At 40.3% G+C, this 22,169-nt stretch overlaps 1 protein-coding gene and 1 long non-coding RNA gene across 2 annotated transcripts; one reads left to right on the forward strand and one right to left on the reverse strand.

The window, feature by feature from the left end:
• On the reverse strand, window positions 1-12,526 carry PPIC (peptidylprolyl isomerase C). Its single transcript, XM_060143477.1, has 5 exons — window positions 12,329-12,526; window positions 5,914-6,027; window positions 5,359-5,452; window positions 2,302-2,486; window positions 1-647 (listed from the first exon to the last, which is right to left on the reverse strand). Exons 1-5 carry the CDS (start codon window positions 12,443-12,445, stop codon window positions 519-521), a joined length of 639 nt encoding a protein of 212 aa, XP_059999460.1. The 5' UTR covers window positions 12,446-12,526; the 3' UTR covers window positions 1-518.
• Window positions 12,527-14,913: 2,387 nt separating this feature from the next.
• Window positions 14,914-21,841, forward strand: LOC132517020 (uncharacterized). The gene is made up of 3 exons (XR_009539555.1): window positions 14,914-15,010; window positions 19,789-19,939; window positions 20,652-21,841. It is a non-coding gene; the product is annotated as an uncharacterized LOC132517020 (long non-coding RNA).
• The last annotated feature ends 328 nt before the right edge of the window (window positions 21,842-22,169 follow it).

Raw genomic sequence — 22,169 nt, forward strand, 5'->3', positions numbered from 1 at the left:
TTGATCTACATAAAAAGTATTTAATATAGAGAATACCAAAGCACCTTTCATTAGGTAGAAGTCCCTGTGACATATATCAGATAATACTAATCAAATCTCCCTTTACCTGAAAAGAATTTCTGTTTGAATACAAAGTAATAAACTTCTTGTTCCCATCTTTTTTCAGACAAATCTTCAGCATCACTGAATCTGGGGGTCACAATGAATCCAGCAAAGAAATGACTGTGTTCTTCAAAAGAAAATAGCCAATACAAAGTTTTCTAATTTAAAAACAGCACCATTGGAGGAAAGGGATATGTCTTTTAAGTGCAAAGTCCCTCAACAAGTGATTTACCAAAATTCATGCTAACTAAACTTTGAGTGGTTGCTTTCTATAACCTTCCTGTGATCTGGGGTAGAAAACAGAATAAAGTTAAAAAACAAAGCAAAACAGTAACTTTTAAGAATCAACACACAGACACACACACACACACACACCCCTGGCAGAGTGTGTTCTTCTTTGTTTTCTGCCAATTGTATCACCAGTCAGCGACCTCTACCACAAAGGGCGTTTTCACATCTATCTTGCCACTGTTGATGATGGAGCAGTTGGTGAGTGGACGGTCATGCCCATCAGTTGCCTGCAGTTCTATAGAGTGGACCACTGTCTGGTGAGAGAAAAGTAGACCCATGGATCACTTCTGACCAGCAACTGTGGTGATCAAGAGGTAAAATCAATGTGAAGTCTGAAAGCCCTAGTGGGAAATAAGTTGTTTTTGCTTTTTCTATAATTACAAAAACCATGCAAGATAACTATGGAAAATTTAGTCAGGAAATTTATATATAACAGAATAAAATTTACCCACTAGCTTGCTAATCAGAGAGCATATTTGTATATTTCCTCTCTTCTTTTTATTAGCATTTTATATTCTAAAAAAATTAGATATTTTTGCAAACATCTACTGCTAATAAAAAGTATTTCTATTCACTTGTTACAACCCAACTTAAGAGTTAACGTGGAGTTTGAGACAATTTCAGCTCCACTCTATAAGAGGTCTAGGCATAAGAAAATGAGCCAGAAAGCAGATCTAGTAGTGGAGCTAGTTTTGGGTTTGTCCATTTTAAAGCCGACCCCAGCCAGTAATCTACAGGTTGAGTCTGATACTAATGTAACCCCAACCCCACAGTCGTGTAAAAGGCCCCTTTCTCTACTCCGGAAGGCTTCACAAGCTCATGGACTAATTTATGTCACATACTGGGCCAGGACTAGGCAAGTGGACTTCTGATGAGTTTCCCAAACAGCGTTGAGACAAAAATAGCAACAAAGTCTCTGAGCGCTTTGGACATGGTGTCAGCTAATCCAGTCTCTGGCTGACTTAGGTTAATTTAAGATAAACGACCAGCATTCTTCTAATAATATCAATAATATATATTTCTAAATAGATTGTGTGTGTGGGTTCATATGTGCACACGTGTACCTAAAGCAGCAGCTACACATCCGAACTACCTGTGACACTTTAAAAACTGCTTATTTCATGGTTAAAATGGAAATTTCTATGTTGTGTACATGTTACCACAATTTTTTAACACGCTTATTCGCGGGCCCACCTCTGGAGGCTCAGGAGTTTTAAAAATAAACCACATGGGGCTCAGGGCTTTTAAAAATATTTTATTTTGAATTGTGGTAAGAAACACATAACATAAAATTTGCCGTCTTATCCATTTCTAAGTGTACAGTTCATTAGTTTAAGCATATTCATACTACTGTGCAACTAAACTTCAGAACTTTTTCATCTTATAAAACTGAAGATCTATAGAGATACCCACTGAAACGAGCTCCCGATTTCCTCATCCCCCCAGCCCCTGGCAACCACCATCCTGCTTTATGTTCCCATGTATTTGACTACATTAGATACCTCATTTGAATGGACTCATACAGCCTTTTTGTGACTGGCTTGTTTTCTTTAACATTCCAAAGGTTTATTCATGTTGTAGCATGTGACAGGATCTCCTTCCTTTTTAAGGCTGAATAATATTTCATTGTATGTACATGTGGGATTTTATCTGGTTACTTTAAAAAGAGTTTCCACTTATTTCAAGTGTGAGATGAATTAAGTACTCAACTTCTCCCTGTCAAGTCCCCAGCTTCTGCCCCAATGCTCCTAACAATTAAAAATACCACACCATATATAATTTATTCACCTTTGAAAAGGCCAGTCAGCATATAATTATGGCTCTCTAACAAGCACGTTTGGAGATTAAATCACTAAGAGTACTCTCATTATAAATCTTTGAATGAGAAAAAATAATACATCAAGTTACCATTCCATCAATGACTTTTCCAAATACCACATGTTTGCCATTCAACCAGGTGGGCTTGGTCAAGGTGATAAAGAACTGAGAGCCATTGGTGTCAGGCCCAGCATTGGCCATGCTGACCCACCCAATGCCATAATGCTTCAGTTTGAAGTTCTCATCTGGAAATGTCTCACCATAAATGCTTATACCTGAGTGAGACAAAACAAAAAGGGGAGAGACAACAGATGTTCTATGAAAGTAAATTCTTCAAAGGGGAATATAGGGTTTGAGTAGATTGGTTAATAGAACCCTGTAGGAGGTGGGGATGGGGAAAAGATGGTCAAATATTAGGAGAAATAAAGCAGAGGATAAAATTAACGGGGACTTCCCTGGAGGTACAGTAGTTAAGATCCCATGCTTCCACTGCAGGGGGCATGGGTTAGATCCCTGGCTGGGGAACTAGGATCCTGCATGCCACGCAGCACAGCCAAAAAAATTAAAAAAAAAAAAATTAGCTCCTTAAGGAAACAGGGCATCAGGGACCAAAACAAATAAACAAAAGCCTTAAGTATGACACAAGATGGAAGGATGCCCTCTGGCCTCAAACCAAGACCCAAACCCTGAACAAGCAAGTCAGTGATTTCACTCTGAAACGAGAAGGAACCGAAGGGCAGGATGACATTGTGAAGCCCAATGGAAAGGTGGATAAGCGAACCTAGTGGCTCCACCTCTGTCCTGAGGTTCAGGTCACTTGCCCTGGATCACTCCTACCTCTGCAGCCAACCAGAGTACAATACGCACTTAATATACACCCTTAGTAAATTCTCACAACAATCCTGTAGAATAGGTTTTCTCATTCCCATTTTGAATGGGAAACAGAGGTTATCAAACTTGAAAACAGCAGAGTAGAACTTGACCTTCTGGCTCTAACTCTGGTTCCCTAAGCATGAAGAGCCTCAGCACTGAGAACAGCGCAAGCCTGGAAGTCATTAGGCTTGATGACTTCAGGGCTCATCAGGATACAGAGGATCACAGCAACTGAGAGCACCCAGGGAGCCAACCTTGGACGGAAGAACCAAAGGCAGGCATGGGGGCTGGAGACCAAGCACAGCAGCAGGGAGAGCAGAACACATTTTTCCTATAAAACAACAGTACAGACCATGAAAAGTATCTGCTCCATCCCCTAACACCCTGAGTGACTGTCACACCCACCTCCTCCGCTGCAGGGCTCCTTATCCATTGGTGGCCAGCCTTAAAGTCCTGGCTCAGTTAGCTCTTGTGTCATCTCCTTTCTTACTATGCAGTATTTGTGAAGGACCAGGCAAAAATTCTACTTCCTTAAGACTTGGGTCTCACATAAGGCGTTTTTCTTCATTTATATACAACCAAAACTTCTTCACAGCTAATGTAGTTAACTTTTAAAACACAATATCTACAAAGTGTTGCAGTAGAGGAATTAGTAAGGACATTCTGTGAATCCTAATTATTTTCCTTCTTAAGGTTTACATCTTGCAATATATGGCTTTTGAATGAATAACTAGATATTTTAACAACTTCACTCCTTTGTAATTGTCTTATTTTATACTTATCTGAGTAATTAATACAATATTTAATAATTTAAGGAAACCTGACTTTTTTTTTTTTTTGTAGACTAGATCAAATATAATTCATCTTACCCAGAAAAAAAAAAAATCCTGGCTCAGTTAGAAGGACCAGAAGTGGATACCAAAGGCAAGCCATTTATAGCTGGTTGGTAAGTGACATATGAGGTGGGCTGGTAGCAAAGTTTTGCCTACAGAGAGGTCTAGGCTTGATTTAAATGATCCAAAAGGTCCTATCTACAAATCTCATGTGAACCCATACACACACACAGAGCAGGGAAAGCAGAGAGAGAGAGAGGGACACAGAAAAGAGGACACAGTAGAGCTCCATCACCATTCTTGCTGGGCCCCAGGCAGGGCGGTGGGGTGCCAGTCCTGAGGGGACCCGTACTGGAGCTGCAGGCTTTTCCACTGAGACCCAGCTCTGCAGCAGCTGGGGTTGCTACCCTGAGCATCCTCACCAACCCCATGAAACCAAGTAACCTGAACATGTTCCTGTGCTCCATTCTACATTCCCATACCCGGCAGCATTTCTGCAGGGACTAAAAGTAATCCTCCTGAAGTGTCTGGCAAATCCAAACATTTAATGGCAGCCATTTTGTTATTTAAAAAATTGCAATAAACATAAAATTAACAATAGTGCTTGAAAATGGCTTGTTTCTTGAAAAAGTTAGCAATTTAATATCCATCAAAACCAGTATTTGCTGAATTAGAAATCTTAAACCTGAAGTAAATTTAAATTCTGTGTGGTTATATACTGTGTGTGTGTTCAGGAATTCACTACATTTCTGGGGAAAAATAGTCCAGGGAGCTGGGTAGCTGGAATCCTCAATGAGAAACAATAAGCTCAGAGATACTTAAACTCTATAAATTGAATTATTTGTACTTTATAGAATTCTAACTTTGTTGATAAAAATTAATGTATACTGTAATTTTGACAAGTTGTCTATTACTTAATTTTTTTATTATTGAAAAAGCTGACAATTAAAAGGAAAGAATTTTGAAAGAAGGAGGTACATTCACCTATAATCCTGCCACCTAAATACCAGCCTCGTCATTCTGGCGTGATGTCCCCAGACCCCCTCCACCAACGTGCACATCTGCAGCTGGCTGCCACCCCAGGGTACAGTTTTTCAGTCTACGTTTCCTTGCTATCACAGACATCTTTCTGTATTGCTACATACCCGAAGTCTAGGATTTTAAGCACTGCAAAACAGCCTACTAAATGAATATACCTCCACTATGGAAAGATAATGAACACCAAAGCAATACTGTTACAAATTAGGAGGCCTCACTCATTCACACCTACCAAGATTTTGTTAGATACGGCACCCCCACCCCAACTCAATCCTTCTTGAAAAATTAGTCTTTATGACTTTGTTCCTTAAATCTGGGAATTCAATATGCTGGGTAAATACATCATCTTAATCTTAGGTTTCACCTGGGTAAGCAGGAAAGGAAAAATGTTAGACAACATTACCGCCAGTGCCATCTCCACTGGTGAAGTCTCCTCCTTGAATCATGAAATCTTTGATGACGCGATGAAATTTGCTTCCTCTATATCCATATCCTTTCTAAAGAGATTATGTCAATTGAATACACAAGTAGATATAACCCATACTGTAAGATAAACCCCAGTGTTTATCTGGAAATGACAAAATGAGAAAATTACACAAAATATCTACAGAACTAGATTAGGTGCCTGCAATAATTTACTGATAGAAATTTATCATTAGCTGACTGAAAAGTAAACACATAAACTATAGAGGTAAAGTATTAACCTGCACAAGTAAAAAGAGAGAAGTCTGCATTTTCACTTGATGACTGTTTCCTGTCAGTTTCTAGAACCCTGAGGAAACTGAAGGCTTGAAGAATAGCGATTTTCTAGGAAAATAAAGTAAAATATTGTTAGATGTCTCAAGTTCATCTCATCTACTAATTTAATACTTATTTTCCCAGAATACATCTTTACGTTTGGCTTAAAAGAAGGAAGATCTACTTCTGCCCAGTTAAAGGGAATAAAACTGAGACATACCTCTCCTGTTGCCAGAGCGATAAAATTTTCCACAGTCTTGGGCACAACTTTTCCAAAGAGGCCAATCACAATTCTGCCAACATCTTTATCTCCAATCCTCACATCAAAGAAGACCTGCGTGTGGTTGAAAGGCAGAGCAGAAGGTTATAATGTGAAAAAGCCACAATACAAGGTAAGGGAACATGATAATCTGAGAACTGATCCCCCTGCAAGGGCCCTGCCCACCAGTATTTTATAAAGGAGCACGAAGGAGCTATTTTATGAAGGAGCATGATATAAATTAAAGGAGCTCTGAAAGCATCTTGTGGGTGCATTTCACTCACAAATATTCATTCACCAAACAGTTACGGAGCACCACCTCTAGGCCAGGCACTGTACTAGAAACTGGGTTTAAAGTTGGACTCAATACTGTCAGAGTCAGCCAGTAATGTCTTCAAGAATTCCTCTCCCCTCCACAACCCAGACCAGCACTGCTCTGGCCTCCCGTTTCCTAGCTCTGCGGACACGGGTTAGAGTGGAGACTGTTGGTCTCCTGAGAGGTAATGCTCTCCAGTCTTGGCAGGAGGAAAAAAAATGGTGAGGAGAGAAACAGTCTAACCATCCAGATTTATTTTTACATAACTTCGAGCAGTGCTAAATTCCCAGTGAGTTCTCAGTAGACATCTGCTGTCAAGGGGACCGTGAAAGATTATCACAACACACAACACTCCTCCAGAAGGCCTGCCACTCACGTCCAGACACACTAAGGCACCAGGGCCACAGCTGCACCCAAAATACAACAAACATTACACTCAGGTCCTGACAGAACCATTTGCCCTGTAAACTCAGACACCAAATTCAGTCATCATGTCCCCAAAGCTGCACATGTACAACGTGTCCTTACTCTGTCACAACAGTTTAGAACAGAAAAGAGCAAGCACACATCCAGAAATGAGTCACTTTTTTTTTGCAGATAAACTTTAAAAGCTCTCTTGGACTTTTTTTTAACTGTTTCATCTGAAATGAAATTACATACATCTTGCTTCACAAATCACTGTGTTGAGATGATTCTGAGATAGAATGCTTGAAAAGGCCATGGAGTCAAAGGGCATTCTATTAGCGAGTTTAGATTATACGAACCAATGTACTGTTTGAATGGGTAAAAAAGACATTCAAGAGATGGCTTTAAAAAATATAAGAAGGGTTGTCAAAGACAAAAGATGTCGTACAGTTTAGAAAAATCACGAAGTAAAGACTGTCAAGCTTTAGTTCAAGACAAGAGCTTCTGTCAATACGTCAGGACGTCTGTCACAGGATGATGTGGTATTTTGCAATTTTACATGGCCAAAGCAGCAAAGACTGTATTATTATTTATATGGTAAAACTTCATAGAATGCACAGAAGACGGTGCCCTTGAGAATGGGCAGTGCAGTGGAGTAGGACAATTCAGGAAGCTGCATTAACACCCACAGGAGCCCAGCATGCAGAGCTGGGATCAAAGAGAAGCAGGTTCTCCAAAGGGATTTCTGAACCAAGGAGTAAATTCAACAACAGGCAATAATGAAGCAGCACTGGGACAAGAATTGGGTATGTAATCGTAAAGAAGCACCCTATAAGACACTAGAAAAGCCTATCAGACTTTTAAAATAAAGAAGAGGAAATAAAGCCTGTGAACACTTCAACAGCAAAGAGAATCAAATATGGGAGGGCAGCATAAGAAGATGAAGCAAAAGTGTCTGTCACCCAGCATAACTCTTCAGTAAAAATCTTATTTTCTTACACGCAGCCTAGCACACATATTAATATGATTTTTTTCCAAACCACAGCATCCTTCAACTTCATGCGTGATGGCAAGAAAATACAGCAGAGTTTCCCTAACTCTAATGGAAATGATGAAATCAAATCTTATTGTCAACAAGTACTTGTCAAAGATCCATGCAGAAGGCAGCGTGAGGGTACAAGCTACTGGAGGGAGTCCCTGTCCTAAGGGAGCTTATGTAAACAGGCCAAGTAAACGAACAACCATAGCACAAGGCCCCAGGTTACAAATGCCCCATAAGGCTGAAGGAAGGCATCCTGGCAAAGGTGTGATGGGAGGCAGGCCTGGAAGGAGGAGAGCAGCCTCCAGGGACAAGGATGGGCAGTTCTTTCTGGGACCAAAGCACTGAGTCAGGAAAAGTGATCCATGTGCAGAGAAGCAACACAGCCCTTCTGACCACAACCGGCTGGGAAGGGAGACTCTCACCAGTTCCAGAGGCAAAGGAAGGATGCCAGCTAAGAGATCCAGCTTTTGTTAGGCAACACTAGGAGCATGAAAGACAAAATTTCAATTTGAAGCTGCGTTCACTTGGACTGCGATTTATGATGAATATGGCTCTGTCTAGGCAGGGAACCCTTAAGGGGTAGAAACGGTGTTTTTAGATTCCCAGTGCTCTGCAGTGTCGGCTCACGCAGGTACTCAAAAAATCCTAAATAGTTCAATGCCAGTTGATACTAAATGAGGACCAGGGCGCACACACACCTAGACAGAGGGTGAAGGTGGGCCCAGGGTGGCTGCCAGGCAAACCCTCTCACCCTGATATTGTCTGTGACTTTGCTGCGTGTCCTTGGGAACAGGCCCCGTGCTAGACAAGGGGTGGGGCTGCAAAGTCCCTACCCTCCTGGAGCTTACTGTCCCACAGAAGAGAAAGCATATAGATACTCGCTATAATATAATGGGAAGTCAGGTTTCACGAGAAGATATGTACAGATAAAATGTCACGGTTAGAGTGATGATTATCTGTGGAAATCTGGGCAGGCTTCCTGGAAAAGGTGGCACTTGAATTCCATGTTGCACTTCAGGAGCTGGCCCCTCAGTCACTCCTTTTTTCCCTTGAGGCTGCCCTTGAAAGTCATTTGAAAATTACGGGGGGACTTCCCTGGTGGTGCAGTGGTTAAGAATCCTCCAACACAGGGGACACGGGTTCGAGCCCTGGTCCGGGAAGATCCCACATGCCACAGAGCAACTAAGTCCGTGCGTCACTGAGCCTGTGCTCTAGAGCCCACAAGCCACGACTGCTGAGCCCATGTGCCACAACTATGGAAGCCTACGTGCCCAGAGTCTGTGCTCCACAACAAGAGAAGCCACTGCAATGAGAAGCCCGCACACTGTAATGAAGAGTAGCCCCTGCTCGCTGCAACTAGAGAAAGCCCACGCGCAGCGACGAAGACCCAACGCAGCCAAAAATAAATAAGTAAATAAATTTATTTTTTAAAAAAATTACAGGTCACTGGAGGTGGGGAGAGACAGGGGAAGAGGCAAGAGGCACTCACATAGCCTGGCCCAAACCCTGTAGGGTTAATCCTGCTTCCATTTCCAAAGTAACTGGGGAAGACACCAAGGACACGAGCTGTGAGGTCCAGGAAACTGTTCTCAAACCAGCTCCAGCACTAACAGGCCATGGGACCTTGGGCAGCTCTGAGCTCCTGTTCGTCATCTGTACCCAGATGATGATTCCTCTCAGGGCTGCACTGCCACAGGAGGATTAATAACATAACACAAATAACACTAACAATTGACCTCTTTAATCAGGAACTTCAATCAGGGCTAAGCATTTTACGTGCTTTATCACATCTAATATGCAAAACCCTGCAGGTAGGTATTATTTCTCTTTCCACTTACAGAGGAAATAGAAATGGAACAGAGGAGGAGCCTCAGACATTAGGTAACTTGTTGTTACCCCAGCTGAAGCCTCTTGGCCACTCCAAGAGCTGCGGGAAGTGCTAGCAAAGTGTGACGTGAGTGCAGCTGGAAAGATGGCAGCAGTATTTTCTACAGTCTCGGTGTCTGACCCTGCACAGAGCCCATGGCATCTGCTGGAAAGTGCAGGGCTGCAAACACTAATTTGGTGGATTTTGAGACTAGTGAGCTGGAGCCCAAACCCGAGGCTCCACGGATGGGCAGGAGGCTGAGGTGTCCAGCTGGCAGCAGGATTCATGGACAAGGTGAGTGCCATTAAAGGGCCCTGGGGGGAATAGCACTTCACACCTCTCATTTACAGATTCCTGTTTTTAAACAAAATCAGAGGAAAAGGTACAGACTGCTGGGGAAAACAATAAACTAGAGTGATGGCCAATTAATCTACTTTTCCACACTCAGAGAAATCATTTTTTAATGTTTCTACTTTCCAATAGATTAGTTGTTTTAAAATGTCCACTGAAAAAGTAATTCAACAGAGTTGAAACTGTGGAAGGACATGCCTACACAGTTTTTAGAACGTAATGACAAATGGGGTGGGAAAAAAGGAGATAGATTGAGTGACTGTTCCAAAAGTAGAGTCCTGAAAACTACCTCAGTGACAGCACCCTGGACTTGGGGCTAAGATGCCCCAACTCTTCCCCTCGTGCAGCCACCAGCTTCCTCCCCTCTCCTCGAGGTTCCCAACCGCAGCTCCACACTCCCAGAGACTGTGATTACTGATTACTTGCTCTGGGGTAGTCTCTGCACTGGTAGGTCTAAAAGCTTCCCAGGTAAGCCTGTTCCCAAATACTATAGGTGACATTCTCACAGTAACAAATTATTCGTTGCATATCTGAAATTCACATCTCACTGGGCATCCTGTATTTCATCTGACAGTCCTACTCCCTTTCTCCCACGCTTACCTAAACAGTCAGCAAGTCCTGTTAGTTACACTTCAAAAGTCGATTTCTAGTCCCTCCCTGGCTCCCCATTTCCACCATTACCCCCCCCTAATCCAAGCCACCACCATCCAGATTCTGACCTGGAGCCCTGAAGACCTCCCAGTTCACTCTCCACTGAACAACCACAGTAATTGTTTAAAAGCATATATGAGAGCATGTCAATCCCATGCTTAAAACCATTCAGCAGCTATAACTGCACTTAGAATAAGACCTCAAATTATGAGAATAATTGCCTTAAAACCCATACTCCGAACTGTGGCCCGGAAGGCACTACCTGATCTTGCTGCTGCTCACCCAGAACCTCATCTCAAGCCACTCCCCCTCTCATCCCTGGGCTGAAGCCACACCATCCCTTCTCCATCCTCTGAACATACTTTTCTGTCTGGAGGCCTTGCATATGCAGTTCCCTTTGCCTCCTAAGTCTTTGCCAGGCTTTTTTTTTTTTTCTTACCCTTCAGGTATTTTTAAATGTCACCCAATCTATTTCCGGGTTTATTTCCTTCATCATTTCAACTTCATCAATTTTATGTTTAAGGCTTATCCCATGAGACCCAAATAGTATCTGCAGATTGAAAGAACACCCCCCCACTTCCCCCCCTTCAGCTATGTGGCTTTGTATAAGCCGTTTCCCAAAGCTAGATAAGCCCCAAAGATCAAGGGGCTGGGAGGAGAATCAGTGCTCAAAGCCAGCAAGCTCATTTTATCACCGCACATACTCCGCAGCACGGCCTTTCTGTTCCCTCTTAGGCTACGTCAGATGTTGGGCTGAACCTCCCCCGCCCCTTGTCCTCCCCCCTCCTCGGGTGGGGTGTGTGGTAGAGGATTTAAGCATCCAACAGTATCATTTCTACTGGCAGACACCGGACCGATTGTTAAGACCACCTGCAGCTGCCCCCTCCTTCCAGATTCCAAGACACCCCTGCCACTGGGTTTTCTAGAAGTGGTCATCAAGGGCCCCAAATCATCCCCTCCCTCCCTCCCTCTATCTCTCCCTGCACCCTCCCATTATCCTCTAACCTTGGCTAAATATGGTGGGGAAAGACCTGAAGCTGTAAAGACACAGTCTATGGCAGATGTCCCCCCACCCACCCCCCAATCGTGATCAAAAGGCTGGCCTCAGTTATACTGGAGCCGCCTGTGCCTTGCTAGCACCGTCCCCAAGCCCTGGGGTCCACCCACCAGCCGCCAGAGTCTGAAAAGCGCACCTCTCCCTCCCCGGGGAGGACGGTCGTTCCTAAATACAGGAAAAGGAGGATAGCCCTTGGTTTCAGCAAGGCCACGTAATGCCTGCCCCGACCCCACCGCGACAGGGGCTGGACCTGGGATCTGCCAGGTCAGGTGACACCCGCGGCGGGCGGCCCAGCTGCAACCCCTCCGCTCGCAACGCGTCTCCTCCGCCAGTCCCCGTCCCTCCCGCATTCTTCCTGCTTCTATTCCCTAGTCCCCGCCAAGACGAAGGAAGTACTCGGCGGTCTCCTTCCTGAAGAAAGGGCCCGCCGGTTCCGGAAGCTTCTCCCAACTCCCAGGCAAAGTTCAGACAGCCGGCGGCGGGGGCCCAGCGCCCCCACAGTCTCCCGGGAGAGCGCGGGCCCCCGCGCCCGGGCAGCCTCCTGCCACCTAGCCCCCCGGCCGCCTCCCGTCCTCTGCGCCCGGGAAGCCCCCTCCTCGCCGCCCCTGACCCTGAGGTTCCAGTCCCCAAAGCTCTCCCATCCCCTCGGCCAGCACGAGGGGAAACTGCTGCCCGCCGCCCAGTCACCTTGGCCGTCACCGAGGGGCCTCGCTTGCGGACGCCTGACGCTCCCGCAGGAGGTACGAGAGCGCTGAGCCCCACGCAAAGCACCAGAGGTAGCAGCAGCCGGGGACCCGGGCCCATCGTGAGGGGTGGCAGCGGGGGCAGCGCCTCGGGCGCAACCGCAGGCTCCGGTACCGCTGGTGGAACTCTCGGCCGGCTGCGCCTGCGCGCTCCCGGTTCGGGGCGGAGGGGGGGCGGGGGTGATGGGGATGGGGCAGTCTGGGCAGGCCCGGAACCGAGGGCGCCTCCTCCCAAGTTCAGCCCAGCGACCCGAGCTAAGGACTCGGGAGTGGCGCGCCACGGAGGGCGCAGCCGAATCCAGCCACCCTGAGGCTGCTCTGGGCTCCGGGATCCGGAGCGAGCCAGCGCTGCTCGGGTGCTGCGGGCTCGGTCCGGACCCGGGAGCTGAGGGGTGTGCGCTGGGGTATCGCCAGGAACTTACAGCGTAGACGCGTATTAAACCTGATGGAAAGTCGAGGAGTCTCCGAGCTCCGGGTCCTCCTGGCAACTTACGCGCCTTAGGGCTGGGGACTCTGCGGACGGGTCCCGGTCTGTGACCGCAGCTGCCCTTGGAGCAGCCTCCGCCGCGCTTGCCAGGTTCCAATGTTCCATCAGAGGCTTTAGCTAAGTTTTGGACGCCTCTCAGAACTCTGGGACCCCGGATGTTTCGACTCGATTACACATGATGAATGACCTCTCATTGAGATGATTCAAGTTGGGGATATAATTTTTACAAACTTAAGAATTATGTTTAGGAAAGTTATTTAATGACATGGGGAAATGCTCATATTTTTAAATGGAAAGCTCAGTTTGCAAAATCACGTAGAAATTCGGATGTCAACTGTGAAAATAAATGTATAAAGGCATTTTAAAAATGGAAAGAAATGTACCAAAACATTTACAGTAGCTATGGTGATAGAAAAATGGATTTTTGTTTTCTTTGTAATTTTCTGATTTCCCAGATGTTCTACATTGAGCATGTATTTTATAATCAGGACAATGTTGTTTTAAAACTCAATGCTTTTTGCATTAGAACTTCAAAGAACTTTTTTTATTTTAGTGTAATAGCTCCAAAATTAACTGCAAATTAATAATAGTATTCTCTTGGTTTTCTTAGGGGCTAGTGCCATGACTTTCGAGACAAGATTTTACTTAGGTAAGCAGATAGGATTCCTATATATAACTAAGTGTAGATCTCAAATTACCCTGGAACCTTCCAGTGTATACAAAGAGTAACCACCACTTTTGAGGGTTGGACAGAACACTTCTGAACTATTTTGATGTTTCAGCCCAGTGAAGGATCTAATGGCTTTCCTTATCACCTTCACCCCACATAAAGAGGGAGTCCCCCTTTCGTAGCAAGCTAAGGGTATCACAGGGCTTATGCCTATATTTATTCCTTTTGATTCAGATCTAGTACAATGTCTGGTGTATAGTGATTTCTCAATAAATATTTGTTCAGTGAGTGAATGTGTCTACTTTTTAAAAATTTTATTGGGAAGATTAATACAAATAAAGAAAAGTGCACAAAATGTAAATGTACAAATCAACGAATTATCACAAAGCAAATGCAGCTAGAACCCCACCCATCTAAAGAAATGAAATATTCACCAGCTCTCTAGAAACTCCTCTTGTACCCACTCGCAACTACTAACACTTTTTTCTCCCTAAATTAACCACAATCCTGACTTCTTCCAATATGATTTAGTTTTGTTTTAACTTTGTGTGAATGGAATCTTATGTATTCTTTTGCTCAAATTTGTTTGTGAAATTCATCCACGTTTTTGGGTGTAGCTATTTTGGTTCATAGCACAAGCTAGGGGTCGAATTTTTTTTTCCATATGAATTCCACTTGTCTCAGCATAATTTTTTGAAACATGTTTTCTTTACTTACTGCTCTGTAATGCTACTTCTGTCATGGAACAAGTGTCCCTACATGCATGGGTCTGTTTGTGGGCCCTCTTTTCTGTCCCATTGGCATGTTTGTCTATCTTTGTGCCAATACCACATTGTCTTAATGAAAATAGCCTTATAGTAAGTCTTCATTTTTACTAGTACAAGTCTCAGCACTTTGTACAACAGATTTTTGGCTATTCTTGACGCTTTCTGTGTTCATATAAACTTGAGTTCATATCAGCTTGTCAGTCTCCATAAACTGGGATTTTGATTGGAATTGCATTGCATGTATACATCATTTTGGAAAGACTTGGCATATTTGTAACATTGAGTCTTCCAGTTCATGAATGTGTCATATTCCTCTATTTATTTAGATCTTCTTTAATTTCTCTCAGTAAGATTTCATAATGTCTTACACATGTTAGATTGATTTCAAGGTGTTTGGTTTTTGGTTTTGTTTTGGTTTTTTGCTATTATAAATTATATCTTTTTAAACACTTATTTTTGTTTTTTGGTATTACATCATAGTAAAATAAATTTTGTTTATTAATCTTGAATAGACCAGTTTGTTAAACTTATTAATTCTAATATTTTATCTGTGAATTATTTAGGATTTTCTACAGAGACAACTATATTATTCATGAATAATGACAGTTTTACTTCTTCCTTTCTAATCTTTATACCTTTTATTTCTTTTTCTTGCCTTATTGCACGGCCAGGACCTTCAGTACAAAAAGAAGTGACAATAGGGTGAGTCCTTGTTTTTTGGATTAAATTTTGCCCCCAAAAGTGTACATTGAAGTCCTAAACCCCAGTATATGTGAATGTGACCCTATTTCCAAATAGGGTTTTTTGCAGATGTAATCAAGTTAAGATGAGATTGTACTGGAGTAGGTTGGCCCTACGGCAATACGACTGGTGTCCTTGTAAAAAGAGGAGTGACAAAGACACACACAGAGGAAGACACCATGTGAAGACCCTAGGAAACTAATAATAAACTTGTCCGTCCTAATGCCAGAAGGAAAGCTTTCAATATTTTATCATTAAGTCTGATATTTGCTGAATGTTCTTTTGGGTGGGGATACTCTGTTTTGACTTAAGAAAATTCCTTTCTTAGTCCTAGTTTGTTAAGAGGTTTTATCATGAATTAAATCAACATCATGTATTGAAATCAACCAAAATAATCAGGTGATATTCCCTTAATCTGTAAATGTGGTGAATTGCATTGATTTTTAAATCTTAACCTATCCTTGCTTTCTGGAATATGCCCAACATGTATTGACCTTTTTTTCTATTGCTGTGTGTGTGTATATATATATATATATATATATATATATATATATATATATAAAACAAACTTAACAAGAACTGAAAAAAAGCATTACTTCTGAAATGAATTCAGGAAAACAAAAACAGTAAATAAATTGATTCTGGCTTTCCAGTTCAGACCAAGCAAATCACCAACATTCCATTTTTATGTTAATGGGTAAGTTTGTTATTCTTAAGTTTAGGATATTTGCATCTATATTCACAAATCAGACCAGCTTAAAAATTTCTTTTTTGGAATTTCCTTTCAGTACTTTTTTTTTTAATCAGGGTTATTCTAGCACCTTAACATGAATCGGCAAATGGTAGGTATTTTTCCTGTTCTCTGAAAAGACTTGTGAAAGATTGCCGTTATTTCTTCCTTGAGTGTTTCTTACAAGCCATATGTGCCCAGAGTTTTCTTTATTGTAAAGTTTTAAATTATAGGTTTAATTTTTTTAATGGTTGAAGGATTATTTAAATTTTCTATTCTTCTGTCAGTTTTTACATGTATATTTTGAGGAATTTGCTTCATTTATATTTTAAAATTTACTTACATAAAGTTATTTAATATATCTTTTTATAATTTTGTAGGTCTGCAGAACTTATAGTCAGGTCTTCTTTTTTCATTCCTGACATTGGCTATTTATTTTTCTTTTTTCTTCAACAGCTCCATCAATGGAGCTGATGATTATGTTTGGTTTGATTTTATTTCATTAGTGTATGTTCTTAACTTTATTTCCTTCCTTCTCTTTCTTTGAGTTTAATTTCCTATTATTTTCTATGTCCTTGAAGTAGACTCTTTTTTTTTTGCACTTAGCAGTATGCATTTATATTTCCTCCATGTCATTTAATGGCTTAATAACTCATTTGTTTTTATTGCTGAATAACACTCCATGGTATGGTGTACCACTGTTTATGCATTCACCTACTGCCTCCAAGTTATGGAATTATGAATAAAGATGCTATTAACTCTGTGCACAGGTTTTTGTGTAGGTATAAATTTTCAACTCCTTTGGGTAAATACCTCTTAGAGTGATACCTGGATCATACGGTAAGAGTATGTTTCATTTTGTAAGAAACTGCCAAACTGTCTTCCATAGTGGCTGTACCATTTTGCGTTTCCACCAGCAATAAGTGAGTGTTCCTGTTCTTCCACATCCTTGTCAGCATTTGGTGTTGTCAGTGTTTTGGATTTTAGCCATTCTAATAGGTGTGTGTGTCAGGGGCAAGTATTTTAGCTCTCACTGTTGTGTAAGCCAAATTCTTCTTTTTATTAATCCATGAATAACAACATTCCTGAGAAGAAAGAATCCTGAAAACTAAGACACAAAGAACTTAGGTTATTTTTTTCAATTTATTTAAACTAAAAATAAAACCAAAAAAATAGATACCCATTTCTCCCATCCCTAACTGCCACCTCTGACAGTCACCATCTCTTCTCTGTATGAGCTTAGTTGTTTTTTTTTGTTTGTTTGCTTGCTTTTTTTTTTTAAGATACCACCTAAAAGAGATCATATAGTACTTGTCTTTGTCTGACTTACTTTCCTCAATTCATCAATTTTTTTAGCCTTTCTTCTTTTATTGCTCTATGTGCAATTAAAATGATAAAATTCCCCATAAGAAGCACAACTTTAGATGCTTTCCACATCTAAAGTTTTGATATGTAGTATTTTCATTATCATTCAGTTAAAAATATTTTCTAATTTACACTTCAGAAAAAAGCCATGTTACTTAGAAGTGTAGTACTTTATTTCCACAACATAACATTTTAAAAATCTTTTTGTTAGTGATTTCTAGCTTAGTTGTATTGTGGTGAGAAAATATACTTTTTATTATCTCATTCTTTTAAAACATATGGAGAGTTGGTTTATGACATTGGATCTAGTCGATTTTGTGGGGGAAACTGTTTCCCATGTATTAAGTGCATTCTGTCCTTGCTGGACTCAATATTCTATGTATTAGATCAAGTTTGTCAATCCTGCATTTCGTCTCTATCCTTACTGACTTTTTATCTGCGTGTTATAAGGTTTATAAAAGTTACTATAGGAGTGCATTAAAATCTCTCATTATGACTGCAGATAGTCTATTTCTCCTCATAGATCTGTAAATTTTTCTTTATGTGTTTTAGGCAACTTTATTGAGTGCAAAAAAATCCAATATTATTTTTCAATAAGTTGAATTTTTTTGTAATTATAAAGTGTTGCTCTTTCTAGTAATGTTTTTTGCCTTGAAGTCTGATAGTGCTATAACTCACCATCTTTCTTTTGGCTACTGAATGCCTGCTTTATCTTTTCCTATGATTCTACTTTCAATCTATCTGTCCTTATAGCTTAATATATTTCTTGTAAACAGCATAAATTGTTTTTCTAATGAAGTTTGGTCATCTTTATCTTACGTAGAATACGTAGCCTGTTTACATTTAATGTATTTACTTAACATGTTTGTATTTAAATCTAATGTCTTCATATTTTATTTCTGTTGGTACCCTATTTCATGTTCCTCTTTCTCTCTCTTTTTGGCTTACTCTGAGCTGATGGAACAGATGTTAGTATTCTCTCTTCCTCCTCTACTAGTCTGACATTTACTCATCCTTTTAATACTGTTTCGGTAGTTTTACTAGAGATTACAACATGCAGTCTTGATTTTTCAAAGCCTAGTGTTACCTGTTAGTCTTACTCTCTTTCTGGATACTGTAAACCCTCAGGACACTTTACTTCCATTTGCCTTCTCTGCAATTGTATGCAGGTCTTGTCATGTATTGTATTTTTACCCCCACAACACATAAAAATCAGTATTGCCTAATAAAATCTTACACATTTAGATTTATCCGCACATTTACATTATCTTTGCTCTTCATTACTTCCTGTATATCTAACTTTATACACCGACCATTTTTCTCCTGCCTGAACAACTCCATTTGGTATTTCCTGAAGTGCTGGTCTGCTGATGAGAAGTTATTTTATTTTTATCTGGAAATGTCATTCCTGAAGGATATTTTTGTTCGGTATAAAATTATTTCCTTTCAGCAGTTTGCATATGCCATTTCTTTTGACTTCTAGTTTCCATTATCTCTACTGAGAAATCTGCTATTACTCCTTTGGAAGTAATCTATCTTTTCAAAATCTGGATGATTTTAATATTTTTCTCTCTATATTAGATTTTTAAAGCAGTTATACTAGAATTTGCTTAAGCGTAGATTTCTTTTCATTTATCCTGCTTGGGATGCATAAGCCTTCTTAATTCTGTGACTTGATGTCTCTTACCAGCTTTAGAAAACTCTCAGTCATTAACTATGCAAAAGTCACTTACAATCAGTGTTACTACAAAATACAGTTACTTTCATTTGTGTGCATTCTTTATGGTCTCTTTCACATGTTTCAAGAGCACTTGTGTGATATAATCATAGTGTAAATTGTATAATTAAAATTACTGATAAAATGTAAGATTAATATAAAATATATACATTATGTATTGCATGTATGGATTATAAAAGGGATTAGCCAGTCTGTTGGCAGTTATCTTTTGTAGTGGCAAAATAAACAGTGGAGGTATATATTTATAGCTTGCCACTTTTGTTGTAGTTTTGATTCATCACAAAGAAAGAGTGCTTTCGAGTGTGAAATTTCACAATTATCTAACTTAAAGAGTGCTTACTAATGATTTATGAGTACCAGAGACTACAGTTTTATCATATTTAGGTTTTTTTCTAGTATATCATAAGGAAGTTTTACATTTCTGCTGCTTTTAACATAAATGTGGCTCTCAAAGCTACATTTCAGTGTCATTCAACCCTTTATGTTTTGTCCACTGTGTTAACTTTTTTCCTCATTTGTAAATAATGCCTTAGTTGAGTCAAATATTACCTTCCCTCAAACTACAATGAAACTTTGCTAAATTAAATTCATGTTTAGCAAATAAATGCCTAAGGCTTTTGTTCACTATAGCATTTGAATGGTGAGTTTTTGCCTGGAAAATTTCTTTCAAGTGTTAAGATGAGGGTGCAGTCACCTTAGATCACAGAGAAGCACTGGGGTCTGGCTAGGACTCAGTATTGGAATGAAATTACTGGGGCTCTCTCCATCTTTAATGTGCATAACACATTTTTTTCTAGAGCTACATATTTACTCAAAGGTTCTCCCTTAGTGGACTGCCCATGCCAAACTTCAGTGAAAAAGTCTTAAAGGAGTTAAAAAGTAATCTTGCCTTTATTTGCTAACCAGGATGCCCCATTCGCACCCTCCCAGACCTCCTTCGCCAACCAGAAGAGAAGCAGTAGCACTGACTTTTGTTGACACTTAAACACGCTAGGAACTGGGGTACAAAAATGAAGATTCGAAGATGCATGTTTCCTGCTCTCAAGGATCTTCAAAGGTAGGATGAGTATATGAAATGGGTTTAAACTATGTAAAGTGACTTTTCTTTCATGCCAATCAATGTCCCTGAGAGTATGAGGTGGAGATTCAACCCACTGAGAAAGACTGCAGAAGGGAAATCTCACCTTCATTGAGTTCCTACTATGTGCAAGACACTTGCTTACAATATCCCCTTTAACCGTGTGAGCTAAGGTTGTTAGGAACAGATAAGACTGAGGAATTGAAGTTCATCTGAAACTCTAATATGCCTGTTTCTATGAATTTCTAGTGTGAAATTTCACAATTATCTAACTTAAAGTCAGTGGTCAAAAATGGTTACTTTAGGGAACATAGAAGCATAGTTGGGTTTGAGTATGATGACTGGGAAGGGAGGAGAAGTGGAGAGCCAGTGAATATGATTCTTGCAACTTAAAGTGAAATAGATTGATTAAACACTGATTATATTCCAAAAATTAGGGAAAATCTATTTACTTGAGAGAACTAAAGTTGAATGCTATGAAACCCTAATGATTCCTACTTCATCCTGCATTGACCTGAGTGCTGGATGTGTCTACCTCGACAGGCAACGTTTTAAAAAATTCTTTGGAGGCAATCTGTTATTTAATTGATCTGCATATTTATGTTCACTCCTATTCACTGTTATTTACTATTCACCAAGGCTGCCAACTTTTACAGTCTTGGTATAAATGTTTGTTCCTAAACCTTTGCAGATAGATTTGTCTTATGTAACAGTTATGGAGTCCATTAACATGAAGCACTAAAGCACAAAAAAGAAATGAAAGAGATTTATAAGCATATGAAATGCCCTCACCAGAGACAGTTGAAATAATAAATCCTAAGTCAAAGGAACATTTGTGAAGTTACTACAAGCAGATTTATCTACTTCAAAACATGTTTTGTGGGACTGAATCATACCATCTATTATGCTTAATTTAAAAGGTAAAATATACAAATTGACTCTCATTTATTGGTTTAACGATACCTCACTGTATTAAAGGAAACGTTACTATTGTAGAAGAGAGAAATCTCACTTTAAATACTTCTCTGTCATTTGCATTCTTGGGGATAGAAATTGCCTTAATGATTTTTCTTTAAAAATTGGAAATTTGGGAAAGCTTAAAATATTTGTATTTTTAAGTGACGTTAAAAGACTTCCAGCACTACTGTTTCACAAAAATACCCAGTTATGAGCCCAAGCGCTGGTAGCAACAGTGGTAGCAACTTTTCCTTGGCTGCAACTTGAGATATAATTAGCATCTTCAGAAACAACATCATCCCCCCCACCAAAAAAGAAAGTTGACAAAGTAAAATGGTGGCATCTATTTCCTCGTTAAAACATCAGATTGACAAAGTCCATGTACTACTCTGTTTCAAAAAGTTCCAGCTCTTTTAAACACTGGCATTCTTATCATTTTGTGCGTTCAGTGCTGGTCACTGGCTAACAGTGTCTGCATGGATTTCTCCTTGAATATCTTTCTTCCATCAACTGATAAGCCAGTCTCTCCTAGGATTTCTGGTCAAGAGCACTGCTCAAAAAAGAAAGCTGGTAGTACATATTTGAAATTGTTGCAGACAACATTCCTTCTCTTCTTGTTCAGTTTGTTTGTTTCTATTTGAAGGTAAGTCTAAAGGCTACTTACTGAGCTTTCAGGTTGAGATGGCCCCGGCACCAGAGTGGGAGTTTAATATGCTTTCCTTGGAGAAGAAAGACACTGACATTGTAAATCTAGCCTGTATTTGCTGTCGTAGGGCTAATCCCTGGCCATAAAATTAGAGTCAAATATAAAATAAACGGCAAGCCACTGTTTTCACATCAATCTATACAAACAAGCTAATGTATTATTTTAGGAGTGAAAACAAAATTCTTAATTGCTCCCTAAACATGTGGTAAAATTCCTGTATGTACAAATTTATTTTTACAATAAAAATGTTAAAATTCAAGAAAAGAGAAGGAAAAAATCATCAAAGTCCTAATCTCCCCAAATAAATACCTTTAATGCTTTGTTGTTTTTCCTTTCAGCCTTTTGGTTATTCTGCTCATCCAACTTTGCATTTTATTTTTTCATTGAGTTCAATTAATAGAATGGTCTCTGGGATGTCTTTTATGATGATCTGTAAGTTATGAGTTTAAAACACGTTTTTGGAAGACGTAAGATGGTTTACAGAAATGAAAAACTGTTAAATATTGTCTCTCCTGCCACAACAAAAACATTGTTCAAAAGAAAAGA

The sequence above is a fragment of the Lagenorhynchus albirostris genome, chromosome 3, assembly GCF_949774975.1.
Source record: "Lagenorhynchus albirostris chromosome 3, mLagAlb1.1, whole genome shotgun sequence".
In the NCBI taxonomy this organism is placed as follows: Eukaryota; Metazoa; Chordata; class Mammalia; order Artiodactyla; family Delphinidae; genus Lagenorhynchus; species Lagenorhynchus albirostris.

Excerpts from the sequence above, each read along its gene's own strand:
- PPIC (XM_060143477.1), bottom strand. The coding sequence starts at position 12,445 with ATGGGCCCGGGTCCCCGGCTGCTGCTACCTCTGGTGCTTTGCGTGGGG. Across the intron at positions 6,028-12,328 it reads GCCCCTCGGTGACGGCCAAG|GTCTTCTTTGATGTGAGGAT; the intron begins GTGACTGGGCGG and ends AACCACACGCAG. Across the intron at positions 648-2,301 it reads GAAAAGTCATTGATGGAATG|ACAGTGGTCCACTCTATAGA; the intron begins GTAACTTGATGT and ends TTCTCTCACCAG.